This window comes from Chanos chanos, chromosome 1, assembly GCF_902362185.1.
Source record: "Chanos chanos chromosome 1, fChaCha1.1, whole genome shotgun sequence".
NCBI lineage: Eukaryota > Metazoa > Chordata > Actinopteri > Gonorynchiformes > Chanidae > Chanos > Chanos chanos.
In genome coordinates, this window is record NC_044495.1 from 7,520,123 (window position 1) to 7,544,529 (window position 24,407).

A 24,407-nucleotide genomic window follows, 5' to 3' on the forward strand; every position below is an offset into this window, starting at 1 on the left:
CCAAACCCTTGGTACGGAGAAATAAACTGCCTTCTGCAACTACATTCACAGAAATCCTGCTGAAAGATACAGGAGATCAGTGATACAAAGATAATTTGAGATTCAACGTTTCAGACAATATCTGAATATCGGTGGCCTATTAATCATGCCCAAGTTACATTACATGGAAATCAGTGACCTATGTATGTTGTCATTCTTAAACATGACTACTAACTCCAGTGAGCTTCCCAAGTCACCTGTGCCAAAATGACAAAGCAGGACTTCACATTCTCTACATGGTCAGTGAATAGCATTGCTTTATTTCATTTACTATGCTTCCATGTTCCTCAGAATGAATACAGACTTGTCATGTACTATGTAATAAACAATGTGGTCTCGGGACTACAGCTTCTCTCCCTACTTTTGGGATCTTGCAGACTTCTGCTTCAAAGGCATATGAGAATTGATATGGCCGTATGACAACAAAACTGATGAAAGAATATTGAAATTATATCAACAATATGCCAATCTGATGCAACTGCTATATTCAATTAAATTAAATGTAAACTGATAAACTCATTTATGGCCTAAAAGTAAAATTTCATTTCGAAATGTTGATATTAGAAAGCTGTTGGTACAAATCTTCCTTGATAAAGCCAAGGGAGTGTTTAGTTACGCTCTCGGTTTCTTCTTTTCACGACTTCTTCCGGTTACGTAACCACGAGCCTGTTCTGACGTTTCAAAGAAATAGCGAAACGACGCCATTACTCTCGTCGTAGCCTTCAACTGACCTTTTTTGCATTGTCGCGTATTACAGCCCTGCGTTCCAATGAAAACTGCGCTTGATCATACCACGGATGTTATAGTCGGGATGACTGCCCTTCGCATTATAAAATTCAAACATAAAGACTTGATATAAATGACAATCCAACCTAAGAGAGACTCACCCGGAGCCACCGGACTCTCGCTCAGAATGGAAAATAATTCTGATTAGGACAAAATGGCGTTGGATAAGTGTTGTTCGACATGCGCAGACTGAACAGCAGCTTTATTTTCCCTCTAAAGTGCAGTCCCTTCCCTCTCAGTAAAGTCTTGGAACCAATGGACAAAGTGGGTGGGACGTTTCAAAGTATACACATCCAATGAGTACAACGACTTGACCTGGATTGGTAATGTAAAGCCAATGGTATATAAGTTTGAATTGATCTAATTGTAAAGTCCAATCTGCAAATGGCCAATAAGAGGGACATCTTCGCAGCGCCGCTTTCATATCTACCAATCATCTGTGGGATATAAATCTACCCTATAGAATTTCAGAATTAAGCCAACCAATTATAAATCTAAGAATGTGACCACCGCGGTTACAGCTGCCAATCGGGTTTCGAGAAACACAACCTTGGCTCAACAGCTTGTTATTTCGTTTATGCTTTGCAATCCAGGCGAGTGGTGAGCAGTCACATCAGAGCATGTAAGTACACTTGTCCATTCAATACCAAATTTAAACGTAACTTTTGTCTTCTTAAACGGATTTCTTAATGGAAGTCTTTATTTCGTTTGTTAGACATCATTGTTTTTCGTATTTCCTTGCGATTTTCAACGAGGGGATTTAGCTAAATGACGAAAATTTGAATGGCAGGGACGAGCCAGCTGAGTGCTAGTCGGCTTCTTTTCGTAGTGAAGAAATGTACCTATGTATGGGCACTTCCAGTGCGCCTTTTGTGAAATTCAGTATCATTGACTGGACAGAAGTAAGAGTCGAGAATCAGGTACTCTTTCGTCTTCACATTTCGGGAGTGTTGTACATTGTCTTTTGCGTGTACTTTTAAGTGACGTTAGTCAACGTTACATGTTGTTCCGGAACTAGCTGGTTCGCTAGCTAGCCGAGGAACAGTTAGCTCAGGCAGTTTAAATCGCCATAACGAGGAACAGTTTAGCAAGGTTAGTTAGCAGAGACTCGTTGACTATATTTAGCCCTCTTGCCTCAAACACCCACTCTTGTCGGAAGTTCCATCAAATAACTTGTTTTTTAGCCATCACGTTAGTTGACTTACGATGTTAATTTCGACACTTCTGGGGCTTGTTAAGAAAAATGTGTGGTAGTTGACCGTCAGATTGTAAAGCCAGTTTCTGACATGGTGCACCAACGGTGAGCTATGATGGCGACGTGACACAGTGAGACTGTGAGTAAAGCGGGAAGGAACACGCACTATGCTTGTTTGTGTTTCTTTTCAACGTGCGTAATTTTCTTCAAATACGTAACCTCTTAGAAGTTGTGAAAATCTCGTGCAAACTCATTTTAAGTCGTTTGCAGTTTTTTAAGACTCGGTAGACTCACTACTAGCTTGCTTCACATTTTTGCCATGAAGGGAGGGGGGCTGCATCGAGCTTGAAAAGAATGCGTTAGAAGTAGCTAGTCTGTTAGCATGTTAGCGTAATCTCTGTTTTTTTCGGTCTATGTCCTTTGTAAATTATACAGTTTACTTAATAACAAAAGATTAACCCGTATTCTGTTTCTCTTTTGCGTTATAGTAAGCAAAACCAATCGAGCTGGACTCCCTCAAATAGCCATCACAATGAAGGTAAGTCTCTCTGCCCCTTCAGTTGAAGACAGCAGAAGCCGACGCCTCTCTTACTGAAGTCAAACAGGCAGTCAGCCTTTTAGTCATCGAGTTATTTAGCGACACACGTGTGTCTGTTTGTAAACTTTTTTCTTTAACGTTTGTTCAAAGTGCGTAGCTACATTTAACGTTTCCATGACTCTGCAACTACCAGCTCTGCATTTTCACTGATTAATCTGGAGTTGGCCGAGTTGCCATTATGACAAGTACGTTTTTGGTTTACACCCTGACTCAGCCATTACAAGAATTAGGTGTTAATGTAGTTTTATTCTGTCAGTTTGGCATTGTATCCAGAATGAACATAATAAACTACATCCTTTACAAGAGAGTTAATCAGTAATCAACAGAAGATCAATGACCACACAATTGAGGTAGACCTAAAACAGTCAGCTGCTCCGTGAGTCTATGCCCATATCAGGCTTGTGCATGACTCCTCTTTTCAGTTTGTCATGGTATAGACTTGGAAGCCCCCACTGTTTTGTTTAACTTGGGAAATTCGCTCTCAGGTACCTGATTTTGAGAATGTTCTAATGTAGTTGTTTTTACATTCATGCGCTGTGAGCTTCCTCTCCGCTTTAAACTCGGGGTAAAACTTTATCACGATAGTGTTTATCTTAGACACCACAATGGTAACAGGGTATATTTTATTGTGGGGGTTGACTAGATACGTAAAAGAGACAACATTTCATCATTGTTGCCAGGGTATTCTGTCTCACCCTTAAGTGCTTGTAAAACCAAAGCTAAAAACAGTTTATAGGTAAGCTTTGCTGAAGCCTACTTTGAAACACATGATCGCTTGAATGCGAGTGCACAGTTCAGAGACCTGAGCCAATCTAACAGTCTTGCTTTAAGTATTAGGATAATATTGCGAGTTGTGGGCGTCTGGTTTCTGATGATGTTTCTGTTCTGCCCCACAGGCAGCAGATGAGCCTGCCTACCTGACAGTGGGGACGGATGTAAGCGCCAAGTACCGAGGTGCCTTTTGTGAGGCAAAAATCAAGACTGTTAAACGGATGGTGAAAGTTAAGGTAAGTTGCAGTTGCAACACAGCTGGTGTCAAAAGGCAGCTCCGTGTAGTGAAACAATAGCAGACACTTGTTGGTAATGTTCGGTTACCTTCCTGACGTTCGTCACTTACAATAGGCAGATTTTGATTCCTTGATAGAATCAAGAATTTATTTTGCCATTTGTTTATGTAGCAAATGCTCATATCGAGAGCAGCACAGAGGAAACATGCACAGTTTGGCTGAGAAACTAACTACAGCTACATGATTGTACAGGTGCAAATCTCCAAACAGAAGTTGATTCAAATATTTCAGAGACACAAAGAGTGGTCTAAAACATGGCTGTTGCACTGTATATGCACTTGATGAACTTTCATTCATATGTAACAAGCGGCGGGTGACACGGAAGATAAACAAAAGCACTTATATTTTGGTATCAGTTTCTGCCCGTGAACCCATACGTGTTCAGGCTTGTTCATTCAGCAGTCAGTCTCCTTTACTGTGAAAAAGGATGAATCTGAGAAAGTGCTTTGCACCAGCATGCCTTGAAAAACAAAAAAAAAACCCTGGTCTGTTTTAACTGGGAGATTGAACTTTATAAAACGAGAGGTTTCAGTTTGTACATAGAAATGTTTTGTGTGTTAGAAAAACAAGTGCACCAAACACTATCCACATTTATTGATCCGTATTAAAAGTACCTGTTGTGCTTGTCACAGCGCGTAGTTTAGTCATATCGTTTGATGCAGCGAACGGTGTCTGTACCGTTCCACCGCTTGCTTTCATTATTAATTGTTCCGAAACCTTAGCTTTTATCATGCGGGGATGATGTAGTCTCGTCATTAAACAGCGGACAGACAGAACTGAAATTGCTCTCATTCTGCTTTTTTCTGCGCCAAATGAGCTGATTGGTCGTTTTACGTAAGTGTTCTTCTCATACTGAAGTGTTATTTTAGGACTAATCCATCTGACAACATTTTCTGAAGTCCCAGGTAGTTTACGTCACGCACGTATTCCGTTCTGCTTTAAGCCTCATGGGAACAGCCTGGATTTGGAGGAGGCCTCTTGTTCATTGCACGATTCGTAACCTGAAAGACTTGAAATCGGCGTAAGGAGGCACGCGTACACGTCGGCCGCTTTGCACGGAAAACAGAAAACAAAGGAGCACGGGTCAGAGTTATCGCTGCGCTGCCTCTATGCTGCAGGAGAGGGAGACTGGGGGGAAGCCACGTGTTGCTCTGTCCATGGGAGTTCACTAAGAAGCCCATTGGCAACAGATCTTGAAAGGCTGAGTGTGTTTGTTACACAACCGGATTACTTAGCCTCGACTAAACTCCTAACCCTTTTCTCTCTGGCCCATGTCCTCTTTCTCTCTCTCTCTCTCTCTCTCTCTCCCCGTCCCTCTCGTGGTTTCCCACCTTTCTCTTGTTTTCAGGTGGTGCTCAAAGGAGACAGTTCCTCACAAGTTGTCCAGGATGACCAGGTCAAAGGACCTCTGAGGGTAAGGGTGCTACTCCTTCAACAGAGTCTATCAGGATTGGCCCGATCAGAGCCGCATTGGCCACTCCCACACTGATCTCAGCACAGAGTGAATGACGTGAAGCTCTTGACGGATGTCAGACCGGTTCAGTCGTCATGGAGAGGTTATGCCTCTGTCATAACTCAGGTCGTCCGTAGTTTTGTCGTTTGATATAAACAGGAATTCTGTCGTCTCAGCGATGCATCAGAACCGGTCATTGAGCTGCTGCTGCTGTTTTAGAATCAGCGTGGTTTTTTTTTTTTTGTATGTGCGTGTGTCTCTTCTCAGTGTTTGCTCAGTTACATTTATAAACGTTTGATGTTATACAGCAAAGCTTATGAGAGATGAGGTCTCATTTATATATGTATCTCTGAGGATACAGTTTTTTTTTTTTTGCTGTGTGGCGATGATATTTCCATGTCTGTCTCTGTTAGGTGGGTTCCACTGTAGAAGTGAAGAGCCCAGAGGGAGGACTCATTGAGGCGGTCATCAGTAAACTCACAGACGCCAGCTGGTACACTGTGGGTGAGTCTGAGCTCCAGCCTAACCAAACTGCACCTCCTTTCTGCTGCAGCTACCACGAGACCACACTAACATTTTGCTCACATAGTTGATAAAGCTGGTTTTACGCTCTTGGCTGACTTAAAGTATTGAGGCAGAGTGGAACTTTTGCATATTTAAGTTCTCTTTATTTAGAGACTTGGAAATTTTTTTTTTTTTTTTTTTTTTGGTCTCGTCCCTACAGGCTGTGAGTCTCGCTGTATGTACTGATAGGCTCACGTGTTGTGTTTGTAGTCTGCTGAAGAACTTGCTTTAAACGTTTTACTGACTGTTTGCAGTGTTCGATGACGGAGACGAGAAAACACTCAGAAGGACATCTCTGTGTCTTAAAGGCGAGAGACATTTTGCTGAGAGTGAGGTAAAGTGAGAACTTTCACGTCACTAAAGTTACTCATCGTGTACTGCATTCACACAGTTTTAAAAAACAGAGTTTTACATGCTCTCTTCCATCTTGTATTACTGTTTATTTATTTATTTATTTGTTTGTTTTCCCTCAGACTTTGGACCAACTACCCCTGACTAATCCGGAGCATTTCGGCACTCCAGTCATTGGGAAGAAGACTAATCGAGGCAGGAGGTCCTCCCAGGCCGTGTGAGTATTCTGCCTAGTTAACTGATCCAGAGTCTGCTTTGGCGTCTCCAAAGGCTACACAAACGAACAAACTGCCGTGACAGCGTCATCACTGCTGAAGGGAGATTAATGTTTTTTTTTTTTTTGGTCAAATTTACGTTCAAGGCACTGAACTCTGATCTGCATATTCTTTAGACCATCTCTAGTGATTTTATACATTTTTTGTGCAGTTCTTTTGGTATCCCTCTTAAGTTTGGTTGCTATCTCTGAATAAATGGGTAATGCAGCGTTTTTCCATAGCAGATGGATATGCCATGACTTTTCTCACGTTAGGCAGGAAAAAAAAGCCATGCAGACGCATGTTCAGTGAAACTGGATGCAGTTCTAGGCGATGTTGCTGACAACCTGTAGTCAAAGACATTTCTGCTACCAGAGGGCACATATTAACCTGTTAGGTAATTGTAACAGCTGATAAACCAGTGTCTGTCTTGTGCTCTGAGTTCCTGCATGCATTCTTTCATTAATGCTGCCTTGAAATGTTTTCAAGGATAAGGAATAGCACTTTGACATTTTTACTACAGCTAAAGTTTTGAAAGCGATTACAACCCCCCTATAAAAACACAAATCTTATCGTAAACTAACTGCATTAGCAGGGTAACTGTGGAACTGAAATGATATTTTCCCTAGAGAGTGTATTTTAATAACCCTCATGCTCTGAGCCAATGTGCTCACTTTTTCCTGTGTATGTGTTTGTTTGTTTTGTTTTTTTTTTCTTTTATAGATTGTGAACAGTTGATAGTATATGTTGCTTGAAATCTCCTCCCTAGCTGCTTTAAGACTGTTGTAGACATTTGAATTGTGAACCACTGATCGTAGTCCAGCTGATTCAAAATCTTTGGTACAAATCTCATTGCTTGGTGTCTTGCTGCACTCTGTGGTCAGTGTGGTATGAAAGATATGTAGCTTGTGTTTGCCCTGTTGCTCAATGGGTTTTGAAGACCTCATTGATTCTGATTCTGTTACATTTTCTTCTGCTCGTTTGGAATCTTTGTGGGCCTGTCAGACCCAGGAACATGTACGAGATTTTTCTGAAAGATCTGTTAATAAATTCGGCCCCGAACGGGACCCGGCGCACCACCCGTTTCACAAAGCTCTCGTTAATTAACTTGGCCGTTAAACGGCAAACACATGTGTTTGGACAGCCGTGGAGGGGGGGGGGGGAGGAAAGAGAGTTTTGTCTTCCGCGTCGGTTAAAGCTTTATCTTTTGAACCCTGCAGTGCTGACGATGAGAAGGAGTCTTCGTCCAGTGAAGATGAAGATGAGGACAGAAGGAGGCTCAGTGACGACCTGCTGGGGAAGGTGGCCTGCATTCAGAACGGGACAGATCGCACAAGCTGGTACCTCGCCCTGGTGAGCTCCCACTACGTTCATCTTCAATCCCACAGCCCCTTTGGTCCTGTAGCTAACAGTGACTGACTAACAGACTACACGGTAAGACAGCCTGTGTTACGTGCGTGGTGCGATTTATATTGTGGTGTAACTTTTGCGATTCTTCTCGTTCTGAAGGTGATATCGCCCAGCTGCAACGATGACCTGACAGTCAAAAAGGACCAATGCTTAGTGAGGTCGTTTGCAGATTCCAAATTGTGAGTTTCCTGTTCCCATAAAGCGCTTTTGGTTAACTGTTTCAAGACATCCGTTTCCTAAAACATCTGCTACCTAAAATGAACAAATTCCTCATTGTTTTTTTTTGGGGGGGGGGGGGGGGGGGGGGGGAGTGTTTTGCTGGGTTCAATGTAGATTTCTGAAGTTCTTTGGGTCCTTTTGTCGTTTTCCGTACCAATGAAATGTCAGCCTCGTGGTCACGTGCTAAGTATAACGCTGTTTTATTCGTGTCTTCTGCAGTCACACGGTTGCGCGGAAAGAGATTCACGAGCTGAATATCGACAGCGTCTCCAAATCCGAGTATTCCTCTAAAAAAGGTAAGAGGGCTCACCCTGTGTAACCTCCGTCGCTCTCTGAGGTGGTTTGGCCGTGGCTCACCGCTGTGCTCCGCTTGCTCTGCTCTGCCTGTCTGCAGGGTTCGATGGTGCTCTGCACTTCCTCAAGACCAAAATGGTGCCTGACAGCTGGAAGATGGACATGAGCGAGATCCTGGAATCCTCCAGCAGTGACGACGAAGACGGTGAAGGCAAAGAGAGTGAGGAAGAGGAGAAAGAGACAGGCCGCGAAGAGGTAAGCTACCGCCAGCTGTCTGCCTCAGAAGTGCAAATAAGCTCTTGTACGTTGCTGTATTAAGGACTCTCCTTCCTCCTTGGTGGAGACAGATCACAGCTATAAATTCTTTAACGTGTTTCTTTATGTTTATTTATGATGGTTGTGCTGGTCTAAATTTAGTTTTTCGCGCCGCATTTGGAAATGTTGCAGAGGTTGTCGCGTACGTAAAGTCAGAGTAGCTCTCCGGCCCCTTGTGATTTTATTTATTTGTTTGTTTATTCTTTACAGTAGTTCAGTGGTCTGCTCTGAGCCGGTTGGATTTGCGCTCTCGGTTGTAGTGCAGTCCTGGTGACCATCATGTGACATTTAAGATTCACGCTTTTTAAGGCTCGGAGTCTCCTCAGTTAGTGCTTTGTTTGGGTACAGACGGAGCTGTGTGTGTGTGTGTGTGTGTGTGTGTGTGTGTGTAATGTTGTGGCTGAGTACAGAATCTGCGCTGAAGATTTAGAGCCTCACTGTGGGGCTAAGCTACGTTGATCTGTAAAGACATTCCAGTCCAGTGACATCTCGCGGTCAAAGCACCTTGATTGAGCTCTTTGAATAGCCCAGGCATGTGGGAAAGCCCCCGTCGCACTACAACAATGCCTCATTCTTCCTGCTCCCAGCGCCTGGACAAATGGCCATTCGCTTGGTTTCCGAAACGGTTCCCATGGCAACCCCCCCCCCCCCCTTTTTTTTACTTCCTATGGCTCAGAAAAGACTGCCGGGATTGGCTGTTTGCCAGAGGAGGCGTGCCAGATTGGTCATGGGCAAGGCCTTTAGTTCTCAAGTGTGGCTCATCACACGAGCTTTCAGTCTTTACACTGTAGTTCGGGTTCAGTCTGGCCAACTGAGACTTCCCCCACATAAAAATCATTACAGAGGCATCGGAACAAATCCAGTGTAAACCGTTATATTGCAGAGCTGTTAACGTGACGTGTATAATCTCCAGTGAATGATTTGTGGCGGCGAAAAATGTGAAGCTAGAGAGAGAATGAGGTCATCTCACGAGCACACTCTGCGGTTTTTGAACGGCCCGCTCTGTGTAAGACATTATCTAGACTGTCACTGAAGAGTATCCTAATGTCTTTACCCCACAATTAGAGGTATGCAAGAACACTTTTACTACCAGCTCTAGTGTTTCATTTACAGACCAGGTTTGGCTGAAACGTATGTACACTACTGAATGATTATGGAGTGATGTTTGAAGTTATGAGTTTTTATTTCCTTTTTTTTTTTTAAGTAGCCAAAACTGCCTGTTCTGTCTATGTAACTGAGAGAAAATGACAGTGGCAAACATGGGAAAATGTGATGATACCAGAGAAAGGTTTCGCTTAAGTGACTGATGTCCCGTGATGTTACATTTCTCTTGGCTGTCTGATTAACCCCTCAATGTCTTGATTGTATTTATCTTTTTTTTTTTTTTTTCCTGAAACATGCATTTTTTTAATCGACCGATAGTGTAATACATGATGATTTTGAAATGCAGTGTCGCAATCATAAAATCTCTCTGGCCTGACGACCTAAAGAGTAAGCCATGGTTGGCAGCAGCTCAAAAACTCTTATGAGTTTCTTCATTAACTGGTTTTTATTACCCTGTAGAGCTCTCCGAGATCAAACAATGAGTGTGTTGTTCAAACCGCCTCTTGTCTATTGCAGCAGATGGTTATCTGCTTTAACTATTTTTTTCCTCTCTCTTTCCTGCCTTTTTCTGTCTCTCTCTCTATCTCTCTGTCTCTCTCTCTGTCTGTCTCTCTCTCTCTCTCTCTCTCTCTCTCTCTCTCTCTCTCTCTCTCTCTCTCTCTCTCTCTCTAGCCTGATGATGAACCTGACCCAGAGGAGAGGGATCATTTCCTCCAGCAGCTCTACAAGTTCATGGAGGACAGAGGTAAAATCCATGAATCATGCCATTACAATTCACCGCATATTCGCTCCCCGAGTAGTATGTCTGATTCTGAGCAGTAAGTTACAGTCCTACCTGACCATCTGAAAGGCGACTGTCAGAGGAATAGATGTCGATAGACGTCAAAATAGAGTCATTCTTAGTGTGATTCTGGCGTTGCGGGTCCTGGTCAGCCACACGCAGTTGTCAGTGTGTCTGGGCTTTGTGGGCGAGGCGACTGAGACGCTGTCTTAAAAAAGATGAGGGGAGGGTGGGGAGAAGTTTGTGATGTGGAGTTCTACAGCGTGCTCTCTCTCTCTTTATAAAAAAAAAAAAATGTTTCATCTTCACATCTTCTCCTCCACAGGGACTCCAATTAACAAACCGCCTGTACTGGGCTACAAAGATCTGAACCTTTTCAAGCTCTTCAGACTGGTCCACAAGCACGGTGGCTGTGACAATGTGAGTGTCTCTTTTCTTTTCATGTTTTTGGTCCCCTTTCTCTCTTTCTCCTTCCGCTTTCTTTATATGATGCAGTCTCTAACGTCTTAGCACAAATGATCGGCATCTTGCATCTACAACTTAGTGTAGATTTGCATTTAGGTAGTTCACAAACTAAAGCAGTATTTTCCTGCACAATTTGCCCTGGTGCTTTGTCAACCCCAGTGCAGTCTGTTTCAAGGAAGCAAGGTTCATGGGTGCAAATATGATGAATCCAGAGAATGGTTTCGCTTTTTCGACTGATGTCGTGTGATGTCACATTTCTCTTGGCTGTCTGATCCACCCTTAAGAGTTGAACGTCTGATGTTTGCTACTAAGAGCTTTAAAAAAAAAAAACAACAACATTCCTATCTGTTTAACAGGTCATAACTGTTAATTTCTTCTCCAGATTGAGAGTGGATCTGTATGGAAACAGATTTACATGGATCTTGGCATTCCTGTCCTGAACTCTGCTGCTTCTTACAACGTAAAGACGGCATACAGAAAGTAAGTATTCTGGAAACCGCGCTGTAATGATCATGGCTCTCAGAAACTCAGTTAAAACTGTCGTGGGTCTAGAAATGTGATCTGCTTTTAATAGGCCCGCTACATTACAGTACGTGACACTGGCAGGGATGACTTAAAATAACTTAATGATAACTTAATAACTTAATAACTTTTTTTTTTTTTTTAAGACATCTCTCTTTAAACTCAGAAGGCCGTTTCTGGCTTTGGGGGTGACTAAACCATTCTCCCTGTCTCCCCCTTCAGATACCTGTATGGTTTTGAGGAGTACTGCCGCTCAGCCAACATTGAATTCAGGACCGTTCACCACGATGAGCCCCGGCCGGTGACCCAGGTGGAGGCCAAGCCGGTGAAGACGGAGGAGAGCGAGGAGAAACAGCAGGACGCGACGCCGCCGGAGAAAGCTGAGTCTGGGCCCAGCAACGACAAGCCGAGCGCGGACGGAGACGAGTCTGACGCCGAGAGTGAGAAAGGACAAAAAGACGTCTGTTCCCCAAGGGTGAGCGACGGAGCGCTGGCCTAATTTTTAGTCTCGCGGAAATTACGATAAGTTAATAGCTTATCCTGGTTACGTGTATTTGTGGCGTGTTGATTGACGTGGCAGTGTAGGAGAAGTTATGATTAATTCTGCTTGACAACTGAGCTTCTCTTTGTTTCTATGAAAATAAACATAGCATGCAGTTGATGATGTGTGAAGAACCTATGACCAGAACTCCATAAATCCATAAAATGTGCCTGAAATTCACGGCGTTTTAGGATGACGCAGACAAGCAGGGGCAAACATGATGATACCTGAGAACGGTTTTGCTTTCTTAACTGATGTCGTGTGATGTCATGATTCTCTTGGCTATCTGATTTAACCCTTTAACCCCTGCTGACTGGTCTAGCTTTTGGGTATCTAAATGATTGTTGGCGTATGTATCTCACAGTGCTATGTCCTACTGTGCCCAGTGTCAGTTTGTTTTTGGGTTTTTTTTCCAAGCTGACTCATCTCTCCAGATAATTCATTTGTCCTAATCACTTGAGTTAAACCAAACTTTTCCTTTATGCCCGTAAATGGAATACAGCTCTGGTGCTTACGGGCCATTGCTGGTGGCATGTATTTATTACTCTAATGAACAGGCTGTAAGGCGTTAAACTGAACGACACAGATGATAATTTCATGATGTCTTTCCTTCGCTTTCGATAGGGACGGAGACGCTGCACTGTGACCCCTGTGAAGGCTGAGACGAAGGAGCCTGTGAAACAGGAGAAGATAAAAGAAGAGAAGAAAAAGGAGGAGGTGCAAGGCACAGGGGAGACCAGCGTGGAGGAGAAACCAGAGGTCGAGGCACCCACAAAGAGACGTAGCCGTCGCCAGGAGGAGTCGGATAAAGATTCGGAAGAAGAGGACCAGGAAGAAGAGGAAGATGAGGAGGAAGACAATGGAAGGTCCAGACTAAGAGAACGGTGAGAAGGAAACTGATGTGTTCATGATCAGACATTTGGCTTTTTACAAATTTTAAATGCAGCGACGTTACTATCTATCAAACAATACGAAACAACTGAATAAAACCACATTTCAGATTGGCGTGTATGTTACAACTATTCTTTATGTAAAAATGTTTGTGTTTAGACATGTTGTATAGAGCTAAACATGATGATACCAGAGAACGGTTTCGCTTACTTGACTGATGTCATGTGATGCCACATTTCTCTTGGCTGTCTGATTAGGCTCCGAGTCGGTTTAGTACATCGATATGTAATACGCACGTGATGTCTGTTAGCATCAGCTGGCTTTTAAAACCAAGCTCTCGGTTGTTGACTCGTGAGGAATGCTCTTTCTCAGGACTTTACTCTGTTAAAAGATCGTCGTTAGGGCTCCTGATGGTTTTCATTTAACGTGTTTCAGTTTAATGTTTGCCTCACTGTGTTCTTTTTTTTTTGTTTGTTTGTTTGTTTGTTTCATATTAAGTCTGATCCTGTCTACCTCTGCAGATGTTCATCTAGCCCGGACTCCTCAAATTAAATAGATTAGATTCAAAATCAAATTAATTGCATTCCGTGTCTGGTGACTTCATAAACCACATTCGTCTTAATTTCCTCAAATCGCACTTTAGTGATTTTATACATGTGAGTAATTGGTCACAGACGTATCACTGCAGTTTGAAAAAGTCCAGAACTTTTCTCTTTTCTGTTGTTAAACAGTGTTTTTTTTTTTGTTTTATTTTTTTTTCCTTTCAGAGAAGAGAGGGACAATGAGGATGAGGATGGGGGCGATGAACAGTCAGTCACAGGGACGAAGGTCAAAGTCAAATACGGACGTGGAAAGACCCAGAAGATCTACGAGGCCAACATTAAGAACACCGAGACCGACGACGGAGAAGTGCTCTACCTGGTCCATTACTACGGCTGGAACGTCAGGTGAGATGGCACCTTTGTTCCTATTGGTTGGCGTTAGAAAACCTCTTGTGAAAAACAAGTTAACCTCATATAAATTTTAGAAGTATGTTCTTACATCGACCTAAAGGTGCATTTACTGAAATGGAAATCAAATGCAAACGTTATAACAACCCAGATTTGTGTAATATGGTTATATTTTGGTACATGTAATCTGAATGACTGACTGATGGAGCGGCATTCATGTGGACAGATAGTTCAGCAGGGCCAGGGTGAGGGTTTTTTTTTATAGTGATTTCCCATTGTGACCATGGAGAATTGAGGTGCTTTGAACATGATGATGCCAGAGAATGGTTTCGCTTATTTGGCTGAAGTCCCTTGATGTCACATTTCTCTTGGCTGTCTGATGAACCTCTTGTCATCTTTACCAGTGCTCAAAATATTCAGTCTTAAAATGGTGTCCCCTTTCATCTGGTTAACTCTTTGAGTCAAATAAATGTAGCTGATTGGCTGTCACTCATGACTGACTGAACGGCATTGGATCGCCAGATGTAGCAGTGGCTAACAGCACAAATGTCTCTACTTTTTACTTGTGAGGGGGTGTGTCTGTCTTTATCCTTCTGTGAGCACTGCGGTGAGGAATATGATTAGACACTTAACTTGTCCAGTAAACCTCTGAGTCTTTATGTTGACGCACTATGTGGGCCTGCTTATTCATATAACAGATACGATGAGTGGGTGAAGGCGGACAGAATAATATGGCCGGTTGACAAAGGAGGAACTAAGAAAAAACAGAAGAAGAAAGTAAAGGTTGGTATAAAGTTCAGATCTACCAGATAAGCAAAATGAACTCCCCCGCCCCCCTACAGATTTACCATCTGTGACTGAAAAACTCAAAAGATCACGAACTTTTTTTTTTCCCTCTCCGCCCCAATAGAATAAAGATGATGGAGAAAAGGAGAAAGATGAGGAGAAACAGGCCAAGGTTGCCGCGAAACGTGGCCGTCCTCCGCTCAAGTCCACCCCGCCCAACGCGCCGACACGGAGCGTGTCTAAAACACCGAACAGCGAGGGGAGATCGGGCAGTAAAAACAACACCCGTCCCTCAGACCCCTCAGTGCTACCCAACGGAGAAGGTTAGATATCACGCCCAGACTGTTTCCTGCAATAAGCCAATAGAGGAACTTCAGAAACCAAGTCCTTGTATTTTTTGTGCAGTCAGCAAACCAGTTAATGTCTGTGTGTGTGTGTGTGTGTTTCTTGATTTGTTTTGTTTTTTTTTAACAGTAACTCCACGCCGACAGAGGAGAAGGACTCCTGGGATATACGACTCTGACAGGGGATCTAACGGTACGTCTTGGAAAACGCATCGTTTCAACATTATGCGTAAATTAAGCTAAACAAATGACTTGCTTATATTAATAGTTGTATTAATCTTTTGGAGGTTTAAACAACTAACTAGTCTCGCGTCTGTGTTGTCGCAGATTCAGGGAATTCGTCTGAAGAAAGTGATGGCGAGGATTCCTCTGAGAAGAAGCCTGAATGGGCCGAGAGAACCGATCCAGCCACAGCACGGAAGCTAGAGGAAGAGGAGGAGAAAGCAGAGAGAGGAAGAGCGGAGGAGGCCCAGGCTAAAGCGGAGTGTCCCAGCAGCCCACAAGAGAAGCCCAAAACCCAGGAGACGCAAGAAACGGAGAAGCCGGAGGAGGAAACGGCCGTATCTTCGGAATCGGACAAGTCCCCGAAATCCAAAGCCCGCAAGGGTCGTCTCAAGGAACCGGGGTCAGAGACGCCCACCCACCTACCTGCCACTACAAACCACTTAGAAGGGGAGCCTTCCTCTTGTACCTCTCCCTGTCCTGTGAAGAAACCCCAGGAGCCTCCGGTTCAGTGTGGCCCTACGGATCGACCGCCCAACAAATCTGACTCGGACACGGACTCGGCCGAGGAGATCGGCCCCGAGGAGCGAGTCGTGGCCAAGCGCAAAGCCACCGAGCAAAGGACGCCCGAAAAGAAAGTGCGTCTCGACCGCAAAGAGGAAGCCAAGGCTCCATCGCAACCCAAGCTGCCCTCTCCAGAGAAGAGGCCGGACGCAGAGAGAAGAATAGACGCAGCGCAAAAAGTTGAAGAACGCCTTGTGGTATCTTCACCAGTGCCTAAAGAGACAGAGGTCAAAAGCGAAATGCCTGCCCTTACTAGAGAAGTGCAGGTCAGGGTAGAGCCCCTACCAGGTATCTGCCCCGTGCCGGAGGACCCGACACCGGGCACAGACGAAGAGCTGATGCCTCAGATTGGCCCCGAGGCACTGGTCTGCCACGAAGTGGATCTGGACGACTTGGACGAGAAGGAGAAGCCGTCGGGAGACGAAGCGCTAACGACAAGGGAGGAGAAGATCCAGGCTCCGCTCCCTTCCTCCACGCACCTCCCCCATAACCAAGCCATAGTGGGCACTCCGCGGGTCTTCTCTCCTGCCTCCGCGCCGAGCCCGGACGAGTCCCACAGCACCAAGAGCGAGAGTGACGTCACCATCGAGGTGGACAGCGTGGCGGAATCGCAAGAAGGCCTCGGAGAGAACGAATCCAATCACGGCTTTGACGCCAGCGCCAGCTCCAGCAACTCCAGCATATCACTTCAGGAACGTGACAACAAAGACAGAGGTGAGTCCGCACTGCCATGACTTCCTCATGGAACTTTGGTAACTTTTCTTTGCGTTGGGGGGGGGGGGGGGGGGGGGAAGAAAAAAAAGTCTCATTTAAAGTGAATTTATTTTGTATCTGTTCGTTCAATTTTGATCAGGTCAGAAACGATTACTGGACTGTAATTCCGGCTCTTCGGCCAAAAAGCAGAAACGGAATCAGAAACGGACGAGTGCTGCGTCCAAAACAGAGAAGAACGGTGCAGGTGAACATCTTCCCTCGGACACACCTCCGTGTCTCACCAGCCTGTAGCATTAGTCATGCAGAGCACTGCAATCTTCACCTGTCTCTCCACATCTTACACCTAACCGTAACCGGCGCTCAGTGCTAATCACTCTGCTCTCGTTTTGTTTCCTCTACAGGACACAGCAGTGACAGCGAAGACCTCTCCGCTATGGACACCTCCACTAAGCTGTCTCCAGTCAAACACTCCGCCCCACCCAAGGCCCAGAAGCTCCCTCGCCCCCCCGGGGTGGTATCTCCCAACAGTAAAGACGTGGAGAAGGACAAGCACAAAGACAAGCAGTCCTTCCCTTCCCCACGCACGTACAAGTGGACATTCCAGCTCAGTAAGTACTGAAACATGTCAGCACTCAAATGCTTGGCCTGCTCTGCAGTATGGGCAGATCACATGCCGGCCTGGATACAGGTTGTTTATACACCAGGACATGTAATTTCTCTCAGCACTATGAAAATGTCCAGAGATATCTGTTTGTCCCTGAAGATGGTTTGTCCCGAAGATTGGATTTGTGAAGCCTAAGTTTAGCCATTGATTCCTCTGGAACAGAATGTTGTTTCTGTCTGTTACATAACGAGTGTTGAAAACCTGCTCATGAGTGTGTGTTGTTTTTTTTTTTTTTTGTTACTGCAGCCGAACTGGACAATATGACCAGCGCAGAGCGAATCTCCTTCTTGCAAGAGAAACTGCAGGAAATCAGAAAGTACTACATGTCGCTCAAGTCTGAGGTGGCCTCCATCGACCGCAGACGGAAGAGGTTAAAAAAGAAAGAAAGAGAAGGTATATCTATTCAAATGGCCTTTTTCTTCTTATTTATGCATTCTCTTTTTTTTGTTCCAACAGCAAATTTCTCAACGGTCCCTGTCCAGTTAATTTATCTTAACTGTGGTCTCTATGCTTGAATTAATTTAATACTTTATAGTTATTAGTATATACATAATGATGTTAACTGTTCAATACTGTAATAATATGTTTAGTGTTGGAAAAAAAAATCTTTCGGTTTGAAGGCAGATGTTTCATAGTCTTTTCCTGGCATTCTGTACCTCGGCGGATGAAAGAGTATTTTTTTGTAGCAGTGACTTCATTAATGAATGTTTACCAGTCAGGCTAAAGCTTCATAGAAGGACCTTGTATGCTTGCTTCAACAACAATCAAAGAAACCTGAAGAGATTTTACTTTAAAAAAAATTTTTTCTGTCCTTTTGCATTTCAGAAAAAAGATTTTTTTTAAACCATTTGATATCGTCAAAGCAGAACAGTTATCATTATTTATCTATTTATTTAAGTTTTTGAACTTTGTCCCTCATGTTTTCTAACCGTCTGCTCTGACGTCTGTCCAACAGTGTCCCACACCACTGCATCCACGTCGTCAGGGTCGTCTGACACAGGCATGAGCCCATCCTCAGCGTCCCCAACCCAGAACACTGTGGCTGTCGAGTGCAGGTGATGACACGCCCACGGGCTTCATCCCCACTCCGCCCTGCCCCACCCTCTGCCTTCTCAGCATTCTGCCGCCTCCACTGGGACACGCATACTGATGAGCCAGAGCAAGCAGCCAATAGCACTCGACTGCCCGCCCACCCCCCGCCCAGTTCCTCCCTGCCACACCCTGTCCCTGTCATGCCCCGCCCCATTCCACCACATGGCCACTCCCACTTCCTGCACTTTTGTTGAACTGTCCCTGCCTCATACTCTTGCCACCAGTTGCAGTGCCAGGAAACGGATTCCATGAGGTTGAATGTAATCAAAAACAACAACAAAAAAAAAAGATTGTATTTCCATTCTCAGCTCCATCCACAGACAGTTTCAAAGCACTTTTCTCTTCCCTTTCCCTCAAACACACACTCATGCAGGAACTTCCTCTGGCTGCCCCCCCCACCCCCTTCCTTTCCCCGAACAGGGGCTGGTTTGGATGCAGTAATCAATCAGTCAATGAATCCATTCATCTGTTTTGTCTTATCATATTGTGGTTAAATTTGATGTATAAGCTCCCTGTAGAGGTAATGGTCACTTAACCAGCTGGACATGGTTAGTCAGAAACGAAAAAAAAAAAGGTCAATGCTGTGCGCTTGCTCCATCAGAACTGCCAAAGTACACGTGTTACAGCAGTGTGCCCTATTTTGGAAAAGTGGGACAAAGTCAACTGCAAAAGGGAATGTTAGTTAACTGAAAACTGCAGCTGTTGTCTTCCACTCTCGTAGTGTCTGAGCACAGATAATTATGCAAAATTTATTTTTGTTGTCTTTTTAATAAAAGGAAAAAAAAAAACAAACAAAACATAAGAAAATGTTTACAGTGGAACACAGGACAAAAAAAAGTTTTCAGTGGACTAATTTCCTTTGCGAGTGTATTTTGTCTTTTTATATGTAATTGCAGAGTTTTTATTTTAGTATGGAAAAATTTCAAAAAGTATATATCACAGCCGTGAAGTTATTTAAAGAAAGATTTCTAGATATGAAATTTTTTGTGTAAAATAAAGGTATTATCTTACAACTTGTTAAATATATTTATTCAGTCAATGGACAGTTTTTTTTTTGTTTTGTTTTTTTTTTTTTGTATTTTTTACGAGGTTAAGGCATGAAAAGCTCCCAGGTTCGTTTAGGCCCGTAGGAAAATCAGATAAAGGAAGAATGTTATGAGCTCATTTTGTAAGCACTGGCTTGGATGTCATAATTGGGTAACTACTGTGCAGTTAAAAAAAAAACATAATTGTCCCCTTGCCCCCTTTTCTATTTGGGCCTGTTGCTAGCTATGTATTATTTCTTTTCCAAGACCTTTTTAAGGAGCACCATAACTTGGTGGCCTGCATTTTTCTTTGCAATGTGTTTGGATTTCCTGGTACTTGTATTTGTTATTTAAACATTTATTCTTATTTTCAATTTTTTTTTTTTTGAAGTTCTCGACCAATGAAATAAAACAGTCGCTTATCGAACATGTATGTCTAGCCCAGGGGTTTCTTACTATGATTGTTTTTGTATATAGATCTTCCCAAACCATGTATTTGAAAAATACATTTTACAAACTGTACAAATGATTTATATTATTTTTTAAAACAGTACATCTTTGTATATTAAACCTTTTTTTCTATGTGAAGTTGGTAGAGATGTTAGCACACACCATTAGACTGTACATAAACAACCTTTTGGTTTTCAGCGAGAGCCTAAACCGAGACCTGTAGAAAAACGAACCAATTAGTACGTGAAACACTTGTATGCTTTAGGCATTGATCACTGAAATTATGAGGATTTACTTCCTTGAAAGTGAAAATTTATTTACATACAGATTCCTGAATGAAGGAATGATGGTATTAGGTTCTCTGAGCAAAGCCATTGTATCTTTATGTAAAATAAGCAGAGCTCTTCTCATTTCTAATAAAGTTTTGAAATATGTCTGGTTTTTCCCGCCTTTTTCCCCCTTCCTCTCCTTGTCCATTCTCCTTACACAGTGAACATGGCCACATAATTCTGTTTGGATAATTGATATTTGTTGTTAAACTGATGCACAGTGTCATTTAATCAGAAGAGACAGCTTCATCAGAACTCATTTGTCATTCTTAGAAATACGCAGCCCTCATGTTTACTTTGACTGCAGCTGTAATTCTGTCAAGGAGGGGAAAAAAATGACGTTCTCATTTAAAAATAACAAAAACATATCAGTTGAATCCAGTTCGTTCCCTCACGCTAACTTCTTGCTCCTTTTCAGCTATACAAAAATAACAGCAGACACGATAACTGAATGTATTGTTTACCATAAACGACAGATGACATAGGGACATCAGATGTGCCCTTTCAAAGAGATATTTAGTACTGGCAACAAATCCACTACATTTTCCATTTGGTTATTAAAATGGTCATAATTGTCATTTTATTACCTTATCACGTGTTAACATAAAAAGTGTTACATTTCGACCCCCCCAAAACACAACATTTGAGTCATCTGTAAAAAAAAACCAAAAAAAAAACCAAAAAAACCCCCAAAAAACCTGTCCCTCCAGTCACTTTGCCTCAAGCTTGGGAGCTGACATCAGTATGTGGACTTTTCAGACAGCCATATGGCTTCAGCTGCGTTGTTTTAGTCCACAATGGACAGCCATTCTCCATGGTAGAAAGACAACCATGGCTTAGTCTGAATTGAGTCCATGCAAAGTCTCACAACACCCTTATCGTGGCTGTCCCAGTAAACCAGCTTTTGCAGCCAGGGCCTCGTTCTGTTGGATGTGATATTCCTGGAAGCGCATGGAAATACGCTGCGTCATCTTTAGATACTTTTGTAGGCAGCTCTCAGAACAAGTGGTCTAAAAGAACAGACAAAATTTATGACAGTTATTACAATACATACAACTATTTGATTAAGAGCCACATCCTTAACAAATTAGTGATGGTAACTGGTTATTTTAATCTGTGTTATTAGCTCATTCTCAAATTGAGTATATGAAAAGGGAGTATTTACAAAAAGGCTTACCTCCTCTGGTTTAACTTCTCTAGTTGTGAAATCTTTCACACAGTCCATAAAGCAGTTTTCAGTAAGTTTGTTGTAAGTGCCAAGGAATTCCTTGAACTGTAAAACACACAGAAAAATTGACATTTACTACCTCATTAAAATAGTAGCACAACTGAATTCATCCAAGCTCCTATGTAACGTCTTCACTTAAGTACCTGTTTAATTTGGTCCGATTCAGAGATCTGAGCAGCCATCGTTCAATATGTAGGGTACTCTGCAGAGAAATGAGATTTGCTTAAGCAAATTCAAAATATAACGAAACACTTCGGCTAGGTAATTGCATATTTGACAAGAAAAGAAGTACCACTAATTTCTCTTTTTTCCAGCTCCCTCTGATTTCAATGACTTTGTGGCAAGAGAGAGTCGTGCTTCAAACTATTAGTCTATATCCAATGCCAAATTTACCAAAGGCCCTCACACTGGTTACACGGCTGCACATAGTGTTAGCTTGCTAGGTTATTATGTTTTCGATAGCCTTTGACTATTCCCAGCACTAGTATTAAAATAGAGAAGTTATATTACATTACACAAATTAATAACGTAAAAATAAGCTTTAGTCAAATAATAAGCTAGTTCTCACCTTCTGTAAAACGGCGTGACATTTACTCAGCAAGACAACCCCTGCCTCCGAAGGACATGTGATGTTGGTTACGAACGACCGACGACATGCGCAAAGCATTTTCTTCAGCTCTAGTTTCGCCACAAATACTTTCAAATGCAGTGGATTTTGAACCATTTCATATATTTTTCTTTAGAAGAAAGAAAATAAAAACTCATAAGAATAAGACAAAACACAGTAAAATAAAGTAGATGCGTTATAGTAATTTTCAGTAATTACTGTAAATATTTTTGTTTTGTCGAAAATACTAACAATGTTCAAAATGACATTCTAATGTCCGACAGATAAACCTTCATACTTTTTCAACTTAAAGGTCCATAGCGGTAGCAGCCATACCTTGTCTGTACATGATAAAGAGCGACACACAGGTACACGATTCTGTGTATGAGAAGAACAAGATGAATTTAACTAAAGATTGATCACGTTACACATTTTTATCTCGACGAGGACAGAATGGTTCTCCTGAATGGCGGGAAAATAAAATCAACCTCACAGACTTCAATAATATCAGTCAACAGCATTACACAGCAGAATTATTTGCATATCATTCTTGGACGTCTTTGCTGTAATAATACTGTCTAAATGTGAGACAAAACATGACTTTTATTTTGACTTTCACCCATATTGTACGATCATCTCCTCTCCACTAGATGGAAGCCGAGCGTTATATATCGATGCGTTCTCTTTTGTTAAGAGTAGAGGAAGAGTATATAGGAAGCAGTCAAAAGTTATTGTTGTCAGCAACTGTTGCTGTGCGTTCTCTCCGTTTAGTGTCAGCTGTGGAACAAGACAGCTAGCTGTGGCAGATCAGAAAATGTACTACTGTTGCTAAACGGTGTTAATTGCTCTTCAGTGAATTCTTCCAGTAATACTATGGGTGGAATAAACAGCTCGAGTTTGCATTAGGCATCCACCTACGTGCTTCCAAACGTCGGCGGGAAATTCAAAACAAGTTGGTGAAAATAACAAACGTTTTTACGTTGTAGCTACAGGGACCACAAGGACAGCAAGAATTTATGGTAAGTGTATGGCGACGTGTTTAACAACTCAGTATATTTGGTGGTCGGAGGCTGTAACAGCTCCAAATGAAACCACAACAAGTACATGACAAGCGAGCAAATCTTTAGTAATATCTGTTACTACACTGTCATTGACAGAAGTTCAGGGTCAACTGATGTATCCATAGCGCGAAGCATGAACGACTCAACTTCAAGTTCTGATGCGGGGGATATTTTAGTCCGATCGACAAGAGTACTTCAGGAGCACTGTAAAAACAGAAACCAGCTTCTAGATGCCACGTCAAAATCATTTAGTCACCACAACGTCAATATTTATGTGAGGAAATTAGAGGACATTCCACAATCTCCAGGTAGCGTGGACACATTCATGAGTAGAATTTCAGAGCCCGTGGTTCCTCCAGTCCTGCCAGCAAACATGCCAGCATCTTCTCCTACAGGTATAATGTGTAATGTTTAAAAATAATGATTAATTATTCACGTGTAGTTATAAAGCATAACACACAACAGCCTCCATTAATCCCTCCCGTGTTTGTTGTTTATCAAAGAAAAACCAGCAAAAAACAAAGAACAAGGGCTGGACACCGCAGCGAATCAAAATCCTGGAGTCCTGCTCGAGTGTCATGTGAGCACTTTACTCTATGTGGCTTATTTTTAGTTTTTTGAGAGAGATGGCAAGTGTTAATGATCAAGTATAATTACATTTATTTTTAATACAGTATGACAGGTCTCAGAAGCCAAGGAGAGAAAGCAAGGAAGTACTGTCATCCGCCAAGAAAACTGACAGCAGTAGACACAGAGGTGAGTTTATGCTATGTTGCCACATCTCTAAGCTTGCAGACCAACGTTGACTAACGAGCTATGTCCCAAATGAATGCCTCAATGGTCTTCAATACTATTCTGTTGTGTCCAACAGGACAGGACTTGCTGATATCCAGATACTCGGCAGGGAGAAAAGAGACGGTGTTGGCAGCCCTGAAACAAAGGTAGGTTTCACTTACTTCTGCAGAGTGTATTGTCATGTACCAACAGTAGGCGACTTGTAGAGGGATGAGGGGGGATGCCATCCCCCCCTTGTTACTAAAATGACCAAAATGCATCCCCTTTGTTAACCTGCCATCCCCCTGTATACTCTATGGAGTAGTGTCAGTGACCATTGGGCCATCCTCCCTGTTAAACAATAACAAATCACCCACTGTGTACCATGCACTTACACTCAGTTAGTTACAGATGCTTGGAGACTTTCCCAACACGTGAATGCTCTCGCTTGAACATTCTGGGGAGTTGTTCTCTGGTGCCGTGACATCCCTACGTGTCCGAGCCATGCTTTTTTCCATCCACCTCAGGTCCCAAAGTGCACCTTTGATGCAGGAGGTCAAAGTGCAGCTGCTTGATCAGGGAGAGTCAAAGAGTCCAGAACCCCGAAGTGCAGAGGTCCAGTCTAATCCTGCTCTAGTCACGGCAGATTCTGGAGCTGCTTCCACAGCGGCCGCCATAACAGCGGCCACTATCGCCGCCACGGCTCCTCTTCTGAAGGTACTGGAACGCCCCCAAAGAGGGTCCTCCT

General features: G+C 43.0%; 2 protein-coding genes and 5 non-coding genes across 7 annotated transcripts; 6 read left to right on the plus strand and 1 right to left on the minus strand.

The window, feature by feature from the left end:
- Nucleotides 1-1,425: 1,425 nt before the first annotated feature.
- Nucleotides 1,426-18,465, plus strand: arid4a (AT-rich interactive domain 4A). The gene is made up of 25 exons (XM_030770560.1): nucleotides 1,426-1,447; nucleotides 2,509-2,558; nucleotides 3,515-3,625; nucleotides 5,034-5,099; nucleotides 5,552-5,642; nucleotides 5,957-6,036; nucleotides 6,176-6,270; nucleotides 7,528-7,660; nucleotides 7,817-7,896; nucleotides 8,156-8,232; nucleotides 8,331-8,485; nucleotides 10,322-10,394; nucleotides 10,756-10,850; nucleotides 11,278-11,375; nucleotides 11,640-11,892; nucleotides 12,583-12,842; nucleotides 13,617-13,796; nucleotides 14,498-14,582; nucleotides 14,710-14,908; nucleotides 15,060-15,122; nucleotides 15,257-16,429; nucleotides 16,569-16,673; nucleotides 16,831-17,037; nucleotides 17,340-17,486; nucleotides 18,049-18,465. The coding sequence occupies exons 2-25, from the start codon at nucleotides 2,553-2,555 to the stop codon at nucleotides 18,150-18,152; spliced, it is 3,936 nt and encodes a 1,311-aa protein (XP_030626420.1). The 5' UTR covers nucleotides 1,426-1,447; nucleotides 2,509-2,552; the 3' UTR covers nucleotides 18,153-18,465.
- LOC115827237 (small nucleolar RNA SNORD53/SNORD92) lies at nucleotides 9,810-9,891 on the plus strand. Its single transcript, XR_004025926.1, has one exon. It is a non-coding gene; the product is annotated as a small nucleolar RNA SNORD53/SNORD92 (small nucleolar RNA).
- LOC115827249 (small nucleolar RNA SNORD53/SNORD92) lies at nucleotides 11,090-11,171 on the plus strand. Its single transcript, XR_004025928.1, has one exon. It is a non-coding gene; the product is annotated as a small nucleolar RNA SNORD53/SNORD92 (small nucleolar RNA).
- Nucleotides 12,171-12,252, plus strand: LOC115827255 (small nucleolar RNA SNORD53/SNORD92). The gene has a single exon (XR_004025929.1). It is a non-coding gene; the product is annotated as a small nucleolar RNA SNORD53/SNORD92 (small nucleolar RNA).
- On the plus strand, nucleotides 13,025-13,106 carry LOC115827231 (small nucleolar RNA SNORD53/SNORD92). Its single transcript, XR_004025925.1, has one exon. It is a non-coding gene; the product is annotated as a small nucleolar RNA SNORD53/SNORD92 (small nucleolar RNA).
- LOC115827243 (small nucleolar RNA SNORD53/SNORD92) lies at nucleotides 14,102-14,183 on the plus strand. Its single transcript, XR_004025927.1, has one exon. It is a non-coding gene; the product is annotated as a small nucleolar RNA SNORD53/SNORD92 (small nucleolar RNA).
- Nucleotides 18,466-20,665: 2,200 nt separating the features above from the next.
- Nucleotides 20,666-21,837, minus strand: timm9 (translocase of inner mitochondrial membrane 9 homolog). Its single transcript, XM_030777328.1, has 4 exons — nucleotides 21,786-21,837; nucleotides 21,361-21,419; nucleotides 21,167-21,262; nucleotides 20,666-20,999 (listed from the first exon to the last, which is right to left on the minus strand). The coding sequence occupies exons 2-4, from the start codon at nucleotides 21,397-21,399 to the stop codon at nucleotides 20,865-20,867; spliced, it is 270 nt and encodes an 89-aa protein (XP_030633188.1). The 5' UTR covers nucleotides 21,400-21,419; nucleotides 21,786-21,837; the 3' UTR covers nucleotides 20,666-20,864.
- Nucleotides 21,838-24,407: the final 2,570 nt, after the last annotated feature.